Consider the following 18938-nt stretch of genomic DNA (forward strand, 5'->3'; position numbering starts at 1 on the left):
GGCACAGTCAGCCTGGCAAACCCACAGGCAGCGTCCCAGTGCTGGGGTCAGGGGGGCCTGCTTGCTGTCCCAGAGGCTCAGCTGAGGTTCCAGGGGACAGTGGGGTCGGCAGCCTAGGGGATTTGGGGGTCTAGGAGGGCTGGTCTTGGAGCCAGGACCCAGGGCTTGGCCCCTGCCTCTACAGCGTGGTTGGCTGTTTCCTTTGGGGAGTGGTGTCCCCGGGAACTGTGTCCAATGTCTGGGCTGCCTCTGGGCCATGGGAAGGGACTGTTTTAGGGATCCTTCTTGCTCTTCAAGGCCAAAAGGGCTGGGTCCTGCTCATGCTCGGCAGAGGAAAGCCATTCTCTCATCCCTCATGGGGATGGAGCTGCCACCAGGCCACCGTGTCAGCCTCCTACCCCTGACACCCCCACTGTGTGCTGTGATCTCCCCCAGGATGCAGCAAGGCCCTGAAGGCCACGTCCCTGGCTGCCCAGCAGCAGGGGAGCAGGCAGTCTGTGTGCCCGTGTGGCTCCCAGCCTTCGGGCACCACTGCTCACGTCTGAGTGAGCATGTCCCGTGAGTCCTGCCACAGCCAGGTGCCGCTCACACCCCAACTGAACACAGCTGGGCCACGGGCCGGGGCAGTGCTCTGGCAGAGGTGCTAGGGCCACCCAGGTCCCTCATTGGGTCCATACTGTTCCCAGGCCCTTTGGTAACGGTGCTAAGGCGTTCTCCCTGGGGAGGCCTACCCGTGCATCACCTTGGGAGGTGGGAGGCTGTTGATTGGAATTTCTACCAGTCGGGACCGACTGTGGCAGAGGAGGCTAGCTGTGACTGGTTTTCTCTGGCTTACAAGGTGAAGGGGGAGGGGATATGTTTTTCACTTTCAGGGACACCTGTCATTTGTCTCTTCTGGTCAGCCCCAGGTCCCAGTAGGCACACCGGTGCCTTTCCTGTCAGACTGTGGCCCCTCATCAGCTCAGGGCCCAGAGGGGACCCCCAGGGACCTCTGCCCCAGCTCTGCCCCCCTCTTCCCTGCCAGGGTCCCTGTGTCAGCCTGAACTGGGGAGCCAGCCTCCCAGGGGGCTGCCGTGACGTCCACCAAGGATAGTTCCACCTCGTGGCAGTGGCACAGACCTTTGCATTGCCGGAAACCCAGCCATCTCAGAAAATCACCTTCTCAGGACAGAGTGGGTCTGCCTCCTGCCAGTGGTGCTCCTCAGGGGCACCTCCCCCACTGCAGAGAGTGGGGGAGGGGAGAGGCTGGCCCAGTCAGCAGACTGCACAGCTCCTCCTGGGAACCTGGGGGGTCACACCTCTCCAGGGGAACTGAGAAGTTGGTCACATGCAGCTTTGGGAGACCTGTAGGGCCTGGCTTGTATCTCAGGCTGAACTGTTGAGCTTCAGGGACATTTAAAAGGTCTTACAGTGCCGGTTCCTCCCACCTGGCTTTGGTGCCTGGAGCTGTACGTTGTGTGCTATGTGTATTGGCATGTGACATTCAGTTCTTGAGTTAAAAGGCAAGAATAAAGTTAAATTTTCAGTGTGTCTTCTGAAATTCAGCTCTGCTGCCAAAGGGCTCCTGTGGCCACCCCATCTCCAACGGTCTGGAGTCTCCAGTTCGAGGGTGTCTCGTTGCACGCGGCCTACTGAGCCCCGAGGGTGGCCTCTGCTGCAGCAGTCTGTGGCGAGGGCAGTGTGCCCACACCTGCTGGAGCTGGGACTAGGTGTTGGCTCCTAGCTCCCCCTGCATCTGGGATGCAGACCCCCATGAGCCAAAGCCACAGTCAGTGTGGAAGGCCCTCCCAGAGCACTGGCCTGTCCTGCACTTGCGCTGTGACCATAGAGAAGACTTTACTCCTCAGTCCTTGTCACTAAGCTGGGGAAGGAGGTGGCTCCATTGTATTCTGGTGTCTGAGCCCTGGGACAGGGTTCCCTGTGGGCATTGCTGTGAAGAGGGCCCAGCAGGTACCCTGCAAGCTGGGAGCGGAGGGGAAGGGAGGGGCGTCCCAGGGAGAGCCTGGCCTGGTTTGGGCAGGCAGCAGATGGTGGCAGTGCTAAGGGCTTGGGGGTCAGGGTTCAGCTCTTAGCCCCATCTCAAATTTGGGGAGTTTGAACCTGCCTGAGAAAGTCCATCTCCAGCTGCAGTTCAGCATTTCCTTCCACCGTGACTGTTGGCAGCAGACCACGGTGGCATGGGCACAGTCCAGGCAGAACTCGGCCCAATGCTGCCCGTACCTGGCTCTGCCTGTAGTCACTGACTGTCCGTGGTGACGAAGGACCAGTGACCTTTCTTACATTCCTATCTTTCCTCGCGTGTCCCGTGGGTTGTTTGGTGCACTTCAACACCTGAGATGGGGTCTGCAGGAGCCCAGCGCCACAAGGAGGCCTCCGCCCGCCCAGCCCTGCGGGGCGGCCGCGCTCCCTGTCCTCCAGGAGCTCGCTCATGTCGGCTGTGCGCTCCTCGAGGCCAGAGCCCGCGTCCGCCTCAGCGCCAGCGCTAGCGCCAGCTGGGACCCTCGACATTCACGGAGTCCCCCAGCTCTGGAGGACACGCTGTGCTGTCATCAGAGCTTACGTGGTTCACCCTGCAGCAGCCTCCCAAGTTGCTGGTGTGCGGATTCCCGAGCCACTTTGTGTGAGGACACTGCAACCAGTGCAGGGAGAGTTGGCCATTGTTCCTCAAGGCAGCAGCCCAGGCAGGTGTGCCCATCGCCTAGCTTGGCGTTTTTGGCTGAGGGAAGAAGGTTGGGGGACTAGCCTTCAGAGACCGTGACTGGGCGCCTGTGTTCTCCGTGCTGTCGACTGGGATGTGTCGGAGTGTGTGTCATGCAGCTCTGGTCTTGAAAAAGGCCAGCTGACCCTAGTGGTGGCCTGGGCCCTGGCTCTGTAGGTCTAGCGCCAGGAAGCTGGGTGCCGGGCCCGAGTGGCACGTGTCCTTACTGCAAAGTAAAGAGTTTTGAATCAGAGGGTGGCCCCCCGTTCGATTCCCAGTTAGGGGACAGGCCTGAGTTGTGGACCAGGTCCCCAGCAGGGGGCACTACACATCAGTGTTTCTCTTCCTCTCTCCTTCCATTTTTCTCTAAAAGTAAATAAAATCTTAAAAAGGAATTGTGGGAAACAGTCTGCCTTTTTAGTTGTTTTTGGGAAAAGTAATTTGCTACCATGCGTTACCATTTTGAATTTTAATAATTGGGATCTTAAGTCTGGTGAACGTTTACGCTCTGGCATGTGTAGGAGGAGACCTTGGCTTCGGGGCAGAAGGAGGGAGGCTTCTCAGCTGGAGAGGTGTGGGGCTGGCTTTGGGGCACGAGACTTGAAGGATCAGCAGACAGCAGCCCACTGCACCGTGACTTATGAGGGGCCTCTGGCCAGTGGCTGCCCTTGTGTCTGCGTCTGCGAACAGTGCAGAGCCCGCAGCTGTGCCACCCCCACCAGCAGCCCTGACCCCGCTCACATCCCTTCCTCCTAACCCAGTCCGCACCCCAAGTGCGGCTGCTTTGCAGTGTGTGTCCCTTGTCAGTATTCAACATGCATTTCCCAGCCCACTAACTGTGGGGTAGTTGGTGGGTGGGTTTTGCCTGGGCTTAGAGAGGTGGTGGGTGGAGGGGCTCCACCTGAAAACCCGGGTGCTTCAGCCAGCCGGTCCCCAGCCCACCTCTGCTGGGGTCCTGCCATCCAACCAGTGGCATCCAGCAAGGACCAGGCAGGTGAGCTGTGCCACCGCAGGCCTTTCTCTCCCGGGCGTGGTCTGAGCACAGCTGCCTGCCTGCCTTGCTGCCTGTGTAACTGCCATGCCAGCCCTGTGTCCAGTGCACTTGCAGGGTGTCCAACCTGCAGCCCAGCAGCGCACAGTCGTGAGTTTACTCAAACCACAGATGTTTTTTGTGATTGTCACAATGTATTTAGTGTGGCCCAAGACACCCAGCGGTTGGACTGCCCTGTAAGTTGAAGGAGTGGGCATGGCCCTGGACCGTTTCCTGACCCTTAGCGTGGTGCTGCCCAAGGAGAGCTGAGTCCTGCCACCCCACCCTCTTGCCCCGTGGTGAGAAGGCTTCCTGTGCCGAGTGACAGGCACCTCCCTCTGGCCCTGACCTTCTGCCAGCAGCAGGGTTGGGCAGTGGCTTCGCTTCTCCTTGGAGCTTCTGAGTCCTCTGACCCTCCACCAAGGCCCAGGCCGCGGTCCTGGTAGGCAGGCCCCGGGCAGTGGAGTGGCCTGAGAAGGCAGCCCCGCACACGTGTGTGCGCCTGGGGCCTTGGTCACAGAGTTTGGGTCACTGCGGGGTCAGGGTCAATTCTTGGGTCTTCCTTCTCCTGCTGGAGGTTTTCTCATGCCACGCTTTAGAAAGAGAGTGCCCAGCAACTCTGAGGGGGTCACACTGTCACGCAGACAGGCAGAGAGTCTCTTCTATGTAGGGCACAGAGCTGCCTCGGGGCCTGCTCCACCCCCACCCCCTCCACGCTATGGGCTTCCCCGCAGACCCCACCAGGGAAATCATTCCCCTTGCCTTAGAAACTCATTCTGAGTATCGAGGTCAAGTAGCTCCTTGTTTTCCAAGTGGGAAGTTCCAGAGGGTTTGGTGGTTTGTCTTCGTTCTCCAAAGCCAGTGGTAGGCTAGCTCGGTCCCTGGTCCCGGGGGTGTGTCCACACCCTCCGCCACCACAGGGCTGCCCCATTGAGCCTTCTGTTGTCAGCAGATGGCCGTATATGGCCAGGGGCAGCAGCCCCCACTCTGTGTCCTCAGCAGGCAGTTCCTCTGCCTGGGTTTCTGGGGCATCCAGGGCCACGGCCTCCTTCCCCCAGCTCACTTAAAGGACAGCGCCCTGTCGCTGCTCCGGGAGACACAAGGGCTTCTCTGCAGTACAGAGCTAGTGTTGACCCTCGCTGGGCCAGTGGCGGTGGCTGGACCGCCTGTGTCTGGGTGGGGCTGACCCCCAGCGGCACCCCTTTCCAGCCCCAAGGCTCAGGGCAGCTGGACGGACTGTTCAGCCGGGCGCCCCACACGCTCTGTCAACTTGTCAACAGCACCGTCCGGTGGGAAGGCATGGTCTGCGAGCGTGGGTCAGACTGCAGTGGTCAGGGGCTTGGGAGGAGTAGTGACCCAGTCTCCACCAGGTGAAGGAGTGTGCCTGCCATCTCATTGGGCAGAAAGCCCACCTGGCCCATCCAGAGCCTCCAGGCCAACTTCCCAGGGCTGCACTTGGGGGCCCTCTCTGAAAGGACAGAGAGGAGGGGGCAGAGGCTCTCCTGGTGCTGTGGGCGGCTCTGTCCCGTCCCTGCTCCACCTCAGCGAGCCCTGGCCTCCCACAGGCAGGGCCCAGGCACAGGCTGCCCGGTGCACAGACCTGGCGCAGCACATGCCAGGCGCACCCCTCACTGTGCCCCCGGTCAGACTACACTGTGCCTGCAGCTGCCGGCCAGCGTGGGTGCCGGCCCCCGTGTGCTGCGGCACCCAGGCCTCCCAGTGAGAGTGCGTCGCAAACTGGGCGTCTCGTCCCCAGAGGCCAGGGGGGAGAGCTCGGGGTGGGAGACTCTGCCCTCTTGTTCTGCACCCGCCTCCTTCCCACTGCGTCCCGGCAGGCTCCCCTGGAGAACGGCCCGTCCGTAGGGGTCTGTGGGGTGGCAGCGTGTCCTGGGCCAGCAGGGCCCACCCATCTCTGCCCCGTGTGGCTTTCTTAAGACCCCTCCTCCCTTCCACCCAGGCTCACACAGGCAGCGTCGTTTCTGTCCCTCCTGCTGCCCTGCCTGTGCCTGCCCCACAGGGCTCCTGGGCCTGCCGGGTGTGTAGGGAGCCCTTGGGGAGTAGGCGCGGCTCTCCTCTGGAGCAAGACCTGACCAGGCCCCTCCGGGTCATGGCCGATGGCAGAGACCTGTTCTGGGACAGCCGGGGCCCTGAAGGTGCCCCCTCATGGGGCTGGTGTCCCCCACCCCCCAGACCTCCGAACCTGCCTCTTCCCTTGGAGCTGGTGTTGCCAGGAGGGCCCAGCTGCCCCTGCCCAGCCCTGACCCTTCATCAGGACCTTGGCCAAGCAGCAGGGCATTGCCTGCACCTCCCACAGCTGGGCTGATGGCCGTGGGCACTCAGGCTCTGTCAGTGACCACAACCCACCCCTGTTCAGCACAAGTGCTGCACAAGCCCCTGCTGTGCCTCCTCCGGGTGCCTCTGGCAGCAGCCAAGGTCTCTGTGTGCACAGCAAGTGCGGTGCCCCGGCCACTGTGTGTCCCAGGCCCATCAGGAAGCTCCGCCGGCCTGGTGGTCTGTGAGCCCCTCACCAGGAGCGGAGCTCGCGTGTGCCTCTTGGCAGGGCTGCTGCCCTCACTCCGTCCCCCGACCTTGGCCCTGATGCTGGTCTAGTCCAGCTGGTTTTTAAGGGGGTAGGGGCTGGGCAGATCTGGAAGTTCTTGGTTATAGAAGATTCCAGAAGGAGGGGGTGTCAAGAGGGAACACAGAGGTCAAGGTCTTGGCATTCTATGCGTGGCCCGTGGGAGAAGAGGGCACGACCCCTTCCTGGGAGCTTAGGGCCTGAACCAGAGTGAACACACTGGGGCGCCATCTTCCCCAGGGACCAGTGTGGGGTCACCCCACAGCCCCCCCCCAGTGTGGCTCTTGTGTGGTTGGTTAGCTGAGGGGGAGGAGGTCTGTGCTTTCCTGGTGGGGTGGCTGGGGGAAGATCGCATCGGGAGGCCGCAGCCCTGTGAGTCAGAGCCCACAGCCCTCCTGCTGCCCTCCGTCAGAGGAGCCTGTGTCAGGAGGGCTCAGGAGATGCCCACTGAGTCCTGCTCTCAGCCCGGCCTGGCACCCTGCAGGGGCGGGAAGGCGGCCACTCTGACGGGCACAGGGGTGGCTCAGAGGGACAGTGGTGCTGGGCCCCCAGGCTCCCGGGGCAGGGAACCCTGAGCAGCCCCTCCCTCCCTCAACACAAACCTCACTCAGGGGCCTGGGGTGAGGGCAGAGCTTCCAGAGACCCTGACAGGCAGGCCCCCTTGCCTTTCAGAGAGATGGCGTATGCTCAGACCCAGAGCTGACCCCGGAGCTGACCCCCGAGGAGAAGAGGGTGCTGGAGAGGAAGCTGAAGAAGGAGCGGAGGAAGGAGGAGCGGAAGCGGCTGCGGAAGGCGGGTGCAGCCCCGGCCCAGCCCTTGAGGGCCCAGCGCTCCCGCGCCCAGCTGGCCCTGGACTACCTCCGGGGGTGAGAGGCTGCGGCCAATATGGGGACTGGAAGGGACACGGAACCTGGGGACCTGGTTGAAATCTGGCTCTCTTGGGACTACTGGTTGTGGGTCGCTTCCCAGCGTCACCTCAGGGTGTTTGGGGGCTGCAGACCCTCCTCAGCATGGCAGCATCCATTAAGACGGGACGGTGGCCTCCATGGGCTCTGCCCCTGGGCTGCTGTCCCCGTGAGGGCTTGGGACTGGGGACATCCACAAGGCAGGAGGTCAGGGTTTTCCATTTAAGCTGACGATGTCTCTGTGGGGACCACGTCTTCAGGCAAGTTGCCCCCTTTCCTCCATGAGCCCTTCCTCGGCCTGTGGAAGCCACATTGTGCCAGTCGAGCTAGAAGGAGGCGGGCGGGGTGAGAGGTGGGCGGGGCGAGAGGCAGGCTGTGCCCCTGGGTCCCAGGCACCCTCTGTACAGCATATGAGAAGGACCCAGTGTGCTGGGGGTGGCTTGTTCCGGGTCAGGCCAGCTTCTAGGCAGAACGGTGGGCCGACTCAAAGGTGACGCTGCACAGGGGTCAGGGCACGGGCCTCCCACGTCTGCAGCCTGCTACCCAGGCTGGTTCCTCAGGCCCAGTCTGGGCACCAGAAGGGACCTTCCTCTGTCCCTCAGTGAGGTGACATGTTCTAGTGAGGCCAGGAGAGGGGATGGCAGGGAGCTACCACATAGACACCCAGCCCCTGCGCTCTAAGGGTAACCGAGAGCAGGAGCCGCTGCCAGAGAGCTGGGTGGGACACATGAGGACAGTGGTGGGGCAGAGTAGGAGACACTGGGTATCAGAGGGTGAATCGCCCAGGGCCATGCTGGTAAGAGGCTGAGCCCAGGTGGGAGTTGAGGCCAGAGCCCTGGGAGGCCGTGGTGGCCCGTTCTGGCCTGGGGCCTGCTCTGTGGCGGCCACGTGAGGCTCCCGGGGCCCTGGGGAGAATGTGTCTGCGTTTGGGTGGTGTGTGCTCCCAAGGCGTGTGTGCGGAGGGGGCCAGCCAGGCCTCCCTGCCCTTCCAAGTGTAGGCACGGAGTCTGCGGCCAGAACAGTGCGTGCACACCTTCCCCCAGCTGCCCTGGCCGTTGGTGCCCTCGAGTCCCAGACCCTGAGGCTTCCCCCAACCACTTCAGAGAGCCAGCCCTGCTGTCCTAGACAGAACGCCACCTACTCTGATGTGTCCCCTGCACAGACCATGTCCAGGTGTCTGCTCCCTCCTCTTCCCGGGTGCCTCCCTCCCCCGTGGGCTCCACCTCCAGCCAAACAGTGAGGCCAGCCGCCGTCCTGGGCTCAGGGCTGGTGCAACCAAGGCTGCGTTCTGTGATGCTGACATCTGAGCAGCTCAGGCCACATGGCCTTTGGGGCCAAGGCCCCTGGCTCCTCCCTGCGTTCTCTGTCCTCCTCCGTGCTTGGCTCAGGCCCCTCACTTCAGAACAGTCATGGAAAACCAGGGAGTTGTCGAGTGGGCAGGAAATGGCCCTGGGGCCTCTGGCACTTTTGTCCTGGCTTGGTCGAGGACCCCAGCAGTGTGTGCGTGCATCCTCCCACCCAAGCCCCTGACCCCTCTGCTACATATCGGCACTCTTGGGGTGTGAAGGTCCCCCTAGGACTCCTGCGGACACCCTCCGCCACCCCCAGCCAAGAAGAGGCCGCCCAGGCCCGTCAGCAGGCACAGACCCCCGCCCTGTCTGGTGCCTGACGGGTCCTGTCCTTGCTTCCCCAGCTGGGCCCAAAAGCAGGAGGACTGGAGGTTTCAGAAGACGCGGCAGACCTGGCTGCTGCTGCTGCACATGTATGACAGCAACCAGGTATGTGCCCCAGGTGCAGCCCCCACCCCTCTCTCTCTGCCCTGAGCCCCAGGAAAGCAGAGCTGGGTGGAGGTGGATTCCTCCACACCCCTGCCGTCGCTGCCCCGACACCTCCCAGGGTGTCACCCTCCTGGACGGGGCTGTGGCCTGGACTGAAGTACGGCCCCACCAGCCCTCGGGACAGTGGAGCAGGCATGGTGTGGGCTCTTTGCAGGTACTGCCTGGCCACCCAGGCCCCTTGGTCCCTGGTTCCAGGACTCTGTGGGCTGGACAGTCCCCTTGTGGGCACAGGCCAGGACCCGGGGCCCACTCCACAAGCATCTATTCCTCCAGGCTCAGCATCCACCCCCAGCCCCCCCTGCTGGCGTGCTGAGCAGCCCTTGCTGCCTCCCATCCAGGTCCCAGAGAAGCACTTTCCCGCCCTGCTGGCCTACCTGGAGGGGCTGAAGGGCAGGGCTCGAGAGCTGACCCTGCAGAAGGCTGAAGCCCTGATGCGGGAGCTGGACCAGGCGGGCACTGATGACCTGGACCCACCCCTGCAGGCAAAGACTCGGCGTGTCCGGCAGGTGCTGCAGCTGCTCTCCTAGGGGCGGTGGCCATGAGAGGCCCTGCCAGCCTGGGGGCCCCACCTTGGACTGCCTCCTGCCAGTGGGGACAACAGGGTCACCAGCAGGCCAGGGGCTTCTGGGTCTGGGGCCTCTTCCTCTTGACACCCGACCTCTGGAAGGACCTCCCGCAGCAGCCCCTCCTCGCCAGAGCTGTCGAAAGGCGGCCACAGGCTGACACCTGACGGCGCACACACCCTGTGCAGCAGCCTGGGGCCCCGGGAAGGAGCTTGTGGGGGAATGCCTGGTTCCTCCCGGGGGCTCTCTCGGAGTGTCCAGAGCCTGCTTCCCACCAGCTGCGGGCCGCCCATGTGGGGCTGGGGGCCCCTCCCGCGCAGGCCATGCATCTGCTGGCCGCTGGCCTGCCCTCAGCAAGCATGCCGGGCTGTGGCTGCCCACCTCCCACTCCTCCTCAGGCAGAGCCTGGCCTTGTTACCCAGCTGCAGGGAGACCTGGCTGTGTTTTCAATTAAAGCAGCGCCCCCCTTACCCTGGCTCCTCCTGTGTGGTCTGTCCTCGCTTGCAGGTGGGAAGAGGGCTTCCCAAGAGGGGAGTGTGCTGGCCACAAGGCCAGCTGTAGCCATGGCCTCCCCAGGATGCACCCATGAAGCTGCCGGTCGACCCTTTCTCTGCAGGCGACCGTTTGCAGGTGGCAGCAGGAACACAGCTTGGCCGCCCACAGCCACCCAGCTGGAAACACTCCTGCCGTCTGTGTGCATGAAGACGGGACCTGCTCCTCGTCCCCAGAGGCATGCACACATCGAGCCCCCAGGCGTCCCAGCACCAAGGGCTGGGGGCTGCGTTCAGGGCAAGTGGGGCGGCAGGGCTGGGCACGTCCACGCAGCAGCCTGCTGGTACCCTGGACGCCCTCAGACAAGGGGTGGAGGAGGGGACAGCGGCTGCAGCAGCCACCTGGGTCCTGGTCCCGTGGGGCGGTCACATGTGGAGGTCGGGTGGGCGCTGAGGCGCCAGCGAGGGAAGCAGAGGTGAGCCGCCTCCCCGAGCGCGGCTCCCACTTCTGGTCCCCACACTGTGTCGTGGGGCCTCAGTGGGCGCAGAGCACGGAACTGCATGGAGCGAGCAACCTGGTGACGTTGCGAGTGGCAGTGCAGCCCTGGCCGGGTGGCCCAGTCAGTCTGAGCATCGTCCCGATACGCCAGGGTTGCAGGTTCAGCCCCAGTCAGGGCACAGACAAGGACCGACCAATGAATGAGTAGATGAGCAGAACACCAAATCAGTGTTTCCTCCTTTCCTCTCCCTAAAATTAATAAAAGCGATTTTTTTTAATGACATGCTTCCTTGGCTGGTGTGTGTCTCAGTGGGTTGAGTGCCAGCCTGCAGGCCAGCTTGATTCCCAGTCGGGGCACTGGCCTGGGCTGTGGGCCAGGTCCCCAGTAGGGGGCGCTCGAGAGGCGACCACACACTGATGTTTCCCTCCCTCTTTCTCCCTCCCTTCCTCCTTCTCCCCTCCCCATCTCTCTAAAATAAATAAAATCTAAAAACTTTAAAACATGACAGTGCTAATGAGACTGAGCTGGGCACCAGTTCTGCCTGCAGACCCTTCACTCCAGGGTCAGGCTGGGCCTTCTTGTAGATACGCTGGGCTGGGCCCACTAGGTGACCTGGGCAGGGGGGGCGGTCATGGCCTCAAGCAGCCTCCAGACCTCGGCTGGTGCCCTTCAGGCACCTGAGCCTCAGTCTTCGTCACCCTGAAACACCACGTCAGGGAGGGCTCCTGAGTGGCAGAGGTAGGACCCCAAGGGAGGTGACCCTGCCAAGGAGGGACCCGCTTGTCCCAAGGGGCCAGGGCAGATCCCTTGCTGACCACTTGGGGCCTTGGCCCCCACTCACCTGCAGCCCAGAGCTCTGGTCTCAGGGTCATGGAGCCCTACTCTGCCCAACACCCAGGCCTGCCGGCCGGCCAGCCCACCCTCCACACTGCACTGCAGCTGGTGCAGCCGCATCCTGATCTCATGCTCACGCTGACAGGCATGCCTCTGCGCATGCCCATGCGTGCACACCCTCACACACAGTCACATGCATACATGGGCACATGCCAGGTATAGAGCCACAGGCCCTGCAGGGCGCAGGCAGCCACCAGGCCCTCTGGGACGTGCGCTCCTGCCCCTCCCATGTGGCCCCATGGGTGCTGATGGGCCCAGCAGTGTCTCCCCAGAAGTCCTGGGAGCAGAGGCCACAGCCTGAGCATGTCCCGGGGAGTTTGCTCACAGCTTGCTGGCCAAGTTGCTCTGGTTCTCATGCACTGGGAGGCCCCTGCAGTGCAGCTGGGGGCCAGCTTCCCGTGGCCCTGAAGTCCCTCCCCTCGAGACCTGGAGACAGCACTAAGCACAGGTGCTCGGAGGGCCCACCCACCCACCACATCAGTCCTGCAGGCATCCCGTGTGCCCCCTGCCCGACCTGCAGGGCGCTGGCCCTGTCTGTGCAGCTGGCGGGGGCCAGGCCCCGTGCAGTCCCTAGGATGGGGGACGTTGCATCCCATCTGTGTGGCGTGTGGCTGGCAAACACCCCCCATCTCAGGTTCCATGGTGGTGAGTGAGATGACATGCTCACTCTCAATTTTATTAGATTGTTCTCCCACTTGAGAGTGGGGGCCTGGCTATTCCCATGTGGGACCCCCAGCGCCTCACTGGCCTACTTCTCCATGGAGGAGATGAGGGGAGAGGCCACGGAATGGGGCCCAGTGGGGCCTGGGGCGGTGGAGGCAAGGGTTTCACCAGCCAGACAGACTTGAAGGAGAGGGGGCACCAATGGGCTGTGGGGGGCCCAGCAGAGGCTGTGGTGGGGGTGTGGTCCTGCTGCAGACAAGGGCCTGGGGGGGAAGGGACAGATGAACAGAGGTCGGGGCCTAGCTGTCCTGGGAGAGGGGGGAGGGGATTGAGGACTGAGATGCAGGGTCCTGGAAGGTGGGCTGCCCCCATGAGCCCTGGGGCAGGCTCAGCCGGAGCCACACAGGCTGCAGCTGCGAGGGCCCTTGGGCAAAGCTCTGCATGGGGCCTGTGGTAAGAGGAGGGGCCCAGGGAGGGACCTCGACCCACACCCACCCCAGGCCCTGGGAGTCTGTCCAAAGCACAGGGCAGACCCCTCAGTCAGTGTCCCTGGAGCCTGGGCACTGCGCACAGGGCCTGGGCAGGCGGCCGCATGGTGAAGGCTGGGGCGGGCACGGTGTCCAGGTCCTCAGGGCGGAGGCCAGGTGGGGGCAGCAGGCGGAAGCCCCGCAGGAGGCCGGCAAAGAGCAGGAACAGCCCGGTCCGGGCCAGGCCCTCCCCCACGCAGACACGGCGGCCTGTGGGGAAGTCGAGGCCCAGGGTGGGGGCTGCCCAGGGAGGCGGGGGGAGGGCAACTTGGGAACCAGGCCTGCAGTGACGGGGACCCAGGTCAGCTCTGGGCAGGCAGGGTGGGGGTGGCAGCAAGGGACAAGCCTGGGGTGCCCAGTGACCAGGCCGCCCAGAGGTGGGGGTGAGGCCCAGGCCCACCCAGAGGGAGGGAGGGCGCCGCACCTGCAGAGAAAGGCAGGAAGGCCTCACGCTTCACAAAGTGCCCACGGGCGTCCAGGAAGTGTCCCGGGTTGAACTGGCGGGGGGTCTCCCACTGCGTCTTGTCCAGGAGCACGGAGTTCAGCAGGGGGACCACGGGGGTGCCCTGCAGGTGGGGCAGCCGGCGGCCAGGCTCAGTGCCCTGTCCACTGGGGCAGGCCCCAGGCCGGAGCACTGAGAGAGAAGGTCCCAGGGGGCCCTTAGCCAGCTGGGGCGGGGCCACTCCCCTGGTGCGGCCCTGGAGCCAGGACCCAGGTCTGCTGCTCTGGAGCCCCTTCCCCTGCCTCCCCATGAGAGGAAGCCCTGGCATCAGGCACTCCAGGGCCCCACCCCCAGTGGAGAGGAGAGAGGGAGGGAGGGTGGGGGCCAGGCCCAGCCGCCCCACCTTGGGGAGCAGGTAGCCACGCAGCCAGGTGTCGGCCGCTGTGCAGCGGGGCACGTGGGGCAGGAGGGTGATGAACCGCTGCACCTCGTGTAGGGCGGCATTGGTGTAGGGTAGTGAGCGCTGGTCCTCCGGCCGGGGCGGCCGCCTGGGCCCCAGGACACGGTCCAGCTCCTCCTGCACTCGGCCTGCGGGTGAGCGGGTGGGCACCGGTGTCCCTGGGAGCCTCCCTCCCCGGGCCCCGGGGGACCCATGCCCACTGGGTGCTGGACAGGGGAGTAGCACAGCCAGCACATCTGCCCTGCACACCCGCCCTGCACACCCACCCTGCACACTCGGGTGCTTGCCCATCAGGAGGGCAGCCCACTGCAGCGTGGCGGAGGTGGTCTCCGTGCCAGCCATGACCATGTCCAGGACACAGGCCACCACGTTGTCCTCGGCAAACAAGCCGTTGGGGTCTCTCCCCTGCAAGGTGGGGGTGGGCAGGGCTGAGCAGGAGGGTGTACCCATGGGCCCCCCCACCAGCCCTAAGCTCAAGAAAAAGGGTTAAAGACAAGCTTGGTGGGAAGGACCGAGCCAGACTCCACAGTACACCCACTGGGTCCTGGCTCACCGCATACTCCCACCGAAGCAGGCTCTGAGGAGCCCCATTTCACAGGTGGGGAGACTGAGGCTCAGAGAAGCCCTCAGGGAAGAGGTGGAGGATCCAGTGGGAACTGATGGATCTGTCCTGCAGTGGGCACCCCGGGATGGCCCCAGGCCTCTTAGGGGGTGGGTGGGTCTCATCCACACCTGGCCTTGCTGGATCAGGGCATCCACGTAGCTGCGCACGGGGCCTCCCCTGGGCGAGGCCCCCCGGCGCACGGCCAGAAGGTCCCTTAGGATGGCACGCACCTCCTCAATCTTCCTCAGGACTGGCCGGTGAAGCTGGAGGAGGGCCCCAAGCCAGGGGTACATGTTGAATAGCTGGGGGCAGAGGACAGAACAGTGAGTGGGAGCACAGGCCCATCAGCCCTACCTGCTGAGGGACGATGGACCTATCAATCCTTCAGCAGCTGTGTTCAGGACCGGACTCATGGGGCTGATACTACTCGAGGCCACAAGAGGGCGCTGAGCAAGGGGCCTCAAGGCCCTGCCTTGTGGGACCAGCGGCCTGGACCCCTCTCAGGGCAACAAGAAGGGGCCTGGCGACAGACAGCACCCCAGGGGCTCCTGCAGGTCACAGCAGGCCCTGCAGCCACACCTGCTCCGCACCTCAAGCTGGTGGAAGCGGAGAGCAGTGCCGCTGTGGGGAGTAGAGTCTGCAGCCAGCTGTTAGAAGAGGGGAGAGTTTGCCCCCTTCAGGCTGCGGAGCCCCCACGTCCCCACCCCTGGGGACCCTGAGCAGGCCAGCCGGCCGGCACCAGCTCAGCACTCACTATGCGCCTGGCTGGCTGCCCCTGCAGGCTTGGGACTGAGCCTTTGGGACGGGAGGCTGAGGGACCTGCTGCCACCCCGGAGCTTGGGCCTCTGTCCCTGATGCTCAGCTCGGCCTTCCGAGGGGCCCGGGTCCGCCTGCCCAGAATGGGCAGTCTGTCCGCCTCCCTGGTGGCTCCGTGAGTTACGTCGGGAACGTCCGGACGGCTGGACGCGGATGTTCTGGGTTTGGGGAGAGAATGAAGTGCTCCGCCCCCAGGGCGCGGGGAGGAGCAGGAGCCACGGCTCGGCTGCACCCCTGCAGAGCTAGTGTCTGGGACCCCTGCGTGAGGCGGACGCCAGATCCTGGCCCTGCCCCCACCTCCGAGCAGGTGTGAGGAGCAGAGGGGAGGACCCTGGCCCAAGACTCGTCCCTTCCCAGACTGCACAGGGCCGGACCGGCAGCACGGGCCGCTGCACAGGGAACAGGACCGGTCTGAGGCCTGTGCTGCCTTGTGGGCCAGAGCTCACCCCCGCCGACCAGCGCCGGCCCGCCCCACTTGTCTCAAGCTGGCACCCAGCTCTCTGCCCCCGCCTCAAGGCCAGGGAGCAGCAACCCCTCACCTGCAGCCCGGGGGTCCCCAGGAGGACCATGACCTCGTCGATGAGGCCCAGCAGGGACAGAAACACGGGGTCCTGGTAGTCGAACCGCTGGCCGAAGAGGAGCGTGAAGGTGATGTTGGACGGAGCCCAGCCGAGCAGGGCCAGGGGGAAGGGCCGGCCTGGAGGCACCGGGGACAGGCTTCAGTGGGGAGGACTCCCGGGAGGGAAGGGGGCGTCCCCAGCCCCCACTCACCTCCGTACTGGTCCAGCTGCCCCAGGAGGCAGTTCAGCTCCTGCAGGATCTTGCCGGCCATGGGCCCCCTCCCCACCCCCAGGGTGTGCAGGGTGCGCACAGTGAGCTGGCGGGCCACCTTCCAGGGCTCCCCGGAGGAGAAGAAGACGCCTGCAGCCAACATGGGGGGCCACCCCCGAGATGCAGGCTCAGGCCTCGACCCCTCCTGGGGTGCTGTGGTCCCCTGTGCACCGCCCCCCCTGCCCCATCCCTCCCCAGGGGCAGAGCTGGTGACTGCCCCTCCCTACTGGCCAGGACCCACCCCCCCAACACACACCTACCCCTGCCGCCCTGGATGAGCTGGAAGATGGCAATGGGGGGCCGGTCGGCCAGCTCCTGCCCTGTGCCCACCAGGGCCTCCCTCACCGCCTCGTAGCCACTCAGCACCACTGTCTTCTGGCTTCCCAAGTGGACAGTGAACACCGGCCCATACTGTTCTGAGAGCTGTCGGGACAGGTGGGGCCCCCAGCCCCTCAGGCCGAGCTGTGTGGGTGGGGGGGTCCAGGTGGGAAGGGGGATCCTGTGAGCAGAGGCCTAGGAGCCTCAAAGGGAGAGCAGGGTCTGGGGCAGTGTCCACTGCCCCCCCCCACCGCCCCAGAGGCACCAGGGAGGTGGGGATGTGGCCTGCGGGGGTTCCTTGAGGAAACTCTCCAAGGGCTTCTTGAGCCCCAGGCGGGCCACAGGGCCAGCGGGCTGTGCACTGGGAGCACCAGGCCCCAGCATGGGCAGGAGTGTGGTGCCCACAAGCACTGGGGGGGGGGGGAGGACACGTGTGCCCGTCCACGTCCCCTTCTGTCCGTCCCCACAGCGTCCCTGCTGTCGCCCCCCCACACAGCTTGAGCTCGGCCCTGGGCCCTCTGCTGGCCACCCCGTCCCTGTCCACTCTGCCCCCAGCTTCTGGACTGAGACCCTGGTGCCTGCGGCTGGGGGAAGGACTGCTCCAGTCCAGGCCACTTCGTGGGTGACCCACAGTCCCTCCCCTACCCTCCAGGCCGAAAGAGCCACGGCCAGCCTGTGGGCCCCCAGCTGCCCCTCTGGTGGCCGTGGGTGCACTGGAGCACCTGCCCCCTCCCCTCTGCTGCCCGAAACCTGACCCTTCCTCAAGGTCTCTTCAAACACTGCCTCTTCTAAGAAGCCCTCCTGGCTCTCTGCTCCTTCAGCAGCCCGTCCTCTTCAGTGTGGGGTGGGGTGTCTTTCCGCTCCCCAAGGCAGGGCAGGCACTTACACCCCGGGTCCCTCACAGGCCTGCGCCCAGCTGGACCACAGACCTTTTGACCCACGGGAGTCCTGGAAAATGGGGGCTCTGCCTCCCCAGACACGGTGGCCCCCTCTCACCTCCATCAGCGCCTGCTCCTGCCGGGCAGCCCACAGCAGGTGCAGGTTCCCGATGAGCGGCAGCGGGCGCGGTCCTGGGGGCCAGCGCGGGGCTGCGGTGCGGGCACAGCCACGGAGCAGAACCCAGATTCCCAAGAGCACCAGGAGCCCCAGGAGCAGCGGGGCCATGAGGACCGCGGTGGCGGGGCCCCAGCTCCCTGCCTGGGCCCACGGTCCCGCCCTGTGCCTTGTGGGCCTCTGGGAGGGCGTGCCGGCACCCCACCCACCCCACCACCCCGAGAATGTGGAACAAGCAGTTTGCAGGGGACAGCCTGGCGGCTTAAAGCGACAGGCGTGCGTGGAATGTGGGGTCGAGTCTGTGCAGGGAGCAGCCGGGTGCCGCCTGGGGGCAGGTGTCCCCACCCTGTGTTGGGGTTCCCAAACCGGGACTCCCAGGGCTTGGGGACCCTGCCCGGGTTCCGAAGGGAGCGGTCTGCCCTCCCCACACTCGGAGCCGCCCTCCTTCGGGGCCCCACAGGTGCGAGGCATGTGGGCCTTTCCCAAACCCACCACCCAGTGTCCACCCACCTCCTGTCTGAGGGGCCAGTGGGGGGTACCAGTTGTGCAGCCCCCAGGGCTGTCCCTCAGGGGTCTGCACAGCAGACGCCTCAAATCCCAGGGCCTTCAGCAGGCGCCAGCCACATCCCCCACCAGGCTGCCTAGGCCCTGACGCGAGCTCTCCCTGAGCAACAGTCTGCTCCCCGCAGCTTTGAGAGCCGTCACCTGGGGCAGGAGGCACCGGGCTGCACCGGGACAGGGTGGGGCTGACAGCAGAGGGGCCCACCCTGCAGCCAGGGCCGCTGGTGACAGGTGGCTGGGTTTACGAGCCGTCGTCTGTCTGGGTCTGGGCCACACTCTTGTCCCCTCAACCCTGGCGGCCCAGCTGGGAGGAGAAGAGGCCCCACTTTGGCAAAGAGCTGGGAGGGAATGGGGAGGCTGCTGGCCCTAGAGGCAGCTGGGCTTCAAGCCGCCTGTGCCGACAGGAGGCGGCTGGACCCGCACAGGCAGGGCGGCCACAGCGGGGCCTGCACCTGGGGCGCCGCCCATGCCCCCCCTGCAGAAAGTCCAGGGACTAAGGGGCCTCACCCACACCCAGCCTCGGCTTTTCCAGCTCCAGGGGCGAGGCGCTCACTACCTGTCAAGCAGCCTGTGCCATTGCACAGTTGTAGGGGTAGAGGGCGCTGGCTGGCTGTAGGAGTTACAGGTCCTTCTGGCCCAGCGCCACTACCGGGGCTGCTGACACCCTGCTGGCTGGGGGTCCTGTCTGCCCAGGGAGCCCACTCTACTCGGCATTGCCCACTGAGTGCCCTTGTGTGCCAGGCTTGGCCAGGAGATGGCCGGGGAAATGGGTGGTGGGGGCGGTCCCGAGGGCGCCCCACGGTCCCATGGGGGCAGTGGGAGCGGAGAGGGCCGGGGGTCTGTGGAGGGTTGGGCCCGGAACGGGTCCCAGGTTCTCCCAGAGGGGTGACCTGCGAGAAGCCTGGAGGCATGAGGAGCAGGGCCAGGGTTGCTGGGCAGGGGCAGCCTGAGCCCAGAGCTCGGTGGGCACCTCAGGGACGGGGGTGGGTGCTGCCGGCAGGGAACTCCACGTCCTGGGCAGGGGCTCGGCCCCCCCATAGCATCCTCCAGGAAGGTGCTGGGCCGTGCCGGGCTCGAGGTCTAGGCCTTGGTGCGGGCACAGGGCCCCTCTGGGACACCTATGCAGGAACGATCCTGCCCAGCCGGTTTCTGGTGCCACCTGGCTT

At 65.1% G+C, this 18938-nt stretch overlaps 2 protein-coding genes across 4 annotated transcripts in view; one reads left to right on the forward strand and one right to left on the reverse strand.

The window, feature by feature from the left end:
- The window catches only part of CUNH7orf50 (chromosome unknown C7orf50 homolog), a 57184-nt gene extending 47102 nt beyond the window's left edge, over positions 1-10082 (forward strand). For all 3 annotated transcript variants that reach the window (XM_037137869.2, XM_037137872.2, XM_037137871.2), the window contains exons 3-5: positions 6979-7172; positions 8905-8989; positions 9388-10082. In XM_037137869.2, coding sequence (XP_036993764.2) covers positions 6979-7172; positions 8905-8989; positions 9388-9576 — 468 coding nt within the window. In that variant the 3' untranslated portion in view covers positions 9577-10082. The remainder of the gene's footprint in view (positions 1-6978; positions 7173-8904; positions 8990-9387) is intronic.
- A 2105-nt stretch (positions 10083-12187) lies between these two features.
- Positions 12188-17322, reverse strand: LOC119043754 (cytochrome P450 2W1). Its single transcript, XM_037137846.2, has 9 exons — positions 17155-17322; positions 16101-16263; positions 15781-15930; positions 15549-15706; positions 14322-14495; positions 13856-13994; positions 13533-13717; positions 13112-13253; positions 12188-12897 (listed from the first exon to the last, which is right to left on the reverse strand). The coding sequence occupies exons 1-9, from the start codon at positions 17320-17322 to the stop codon at positions 12701-12703; spliced, it is 1476 nt and encodes a 491-aa protein (XP_036993741.2). The 3' UTR covers positions 12188-12700.
- Between the last annotated feature and the right edge of the window lie 1616 nt (positions 17323-18938).

This window comes from Artibeus jamaicensis, unplaced genomic scaffold (assembly GCF_021234435.1).
Source record: "Artibeus jamaicensis isolate MK-2021 breed Jamaican fruit bat unplaced genomic scaffold, CSHL_Jam_final scaffold_3151, whole genome shotgun sequence".
NCBI classification, from domain to species: domain Eukaryota; kingdom Metazoa; phylum Chordata; class Mammalia; order Chiroptera; family Phyllostomidae; genus Artibeus; species Artibeus jamaicensis.

Bases quoted from the DNA above. Each gene is read 5' to 3' on its own strand.
- LOC119043754 (XM_037137846.2), bottom strand. From the start codon at position 17,322: ATGGCCCCGCTGCTCCTGGGGCTCCTGGTGCTCTTGGGAATCTGGGTT. The intron at 16,264-17,154 runs GTGAGAGGGGGC...CTGTCCCGACAG, and splicing joins AGGAGCAGGCGCTGATGGAG to CTCTCAGAACAGTATGGGCC. The intron at 13,995-14,321 runs GTGTGGATGAGA...CCCACCTTGCAG, and splicing joins CCCTGATCCAGCAAGGCCAG to GGGAGAGACCCCAACGGCTT.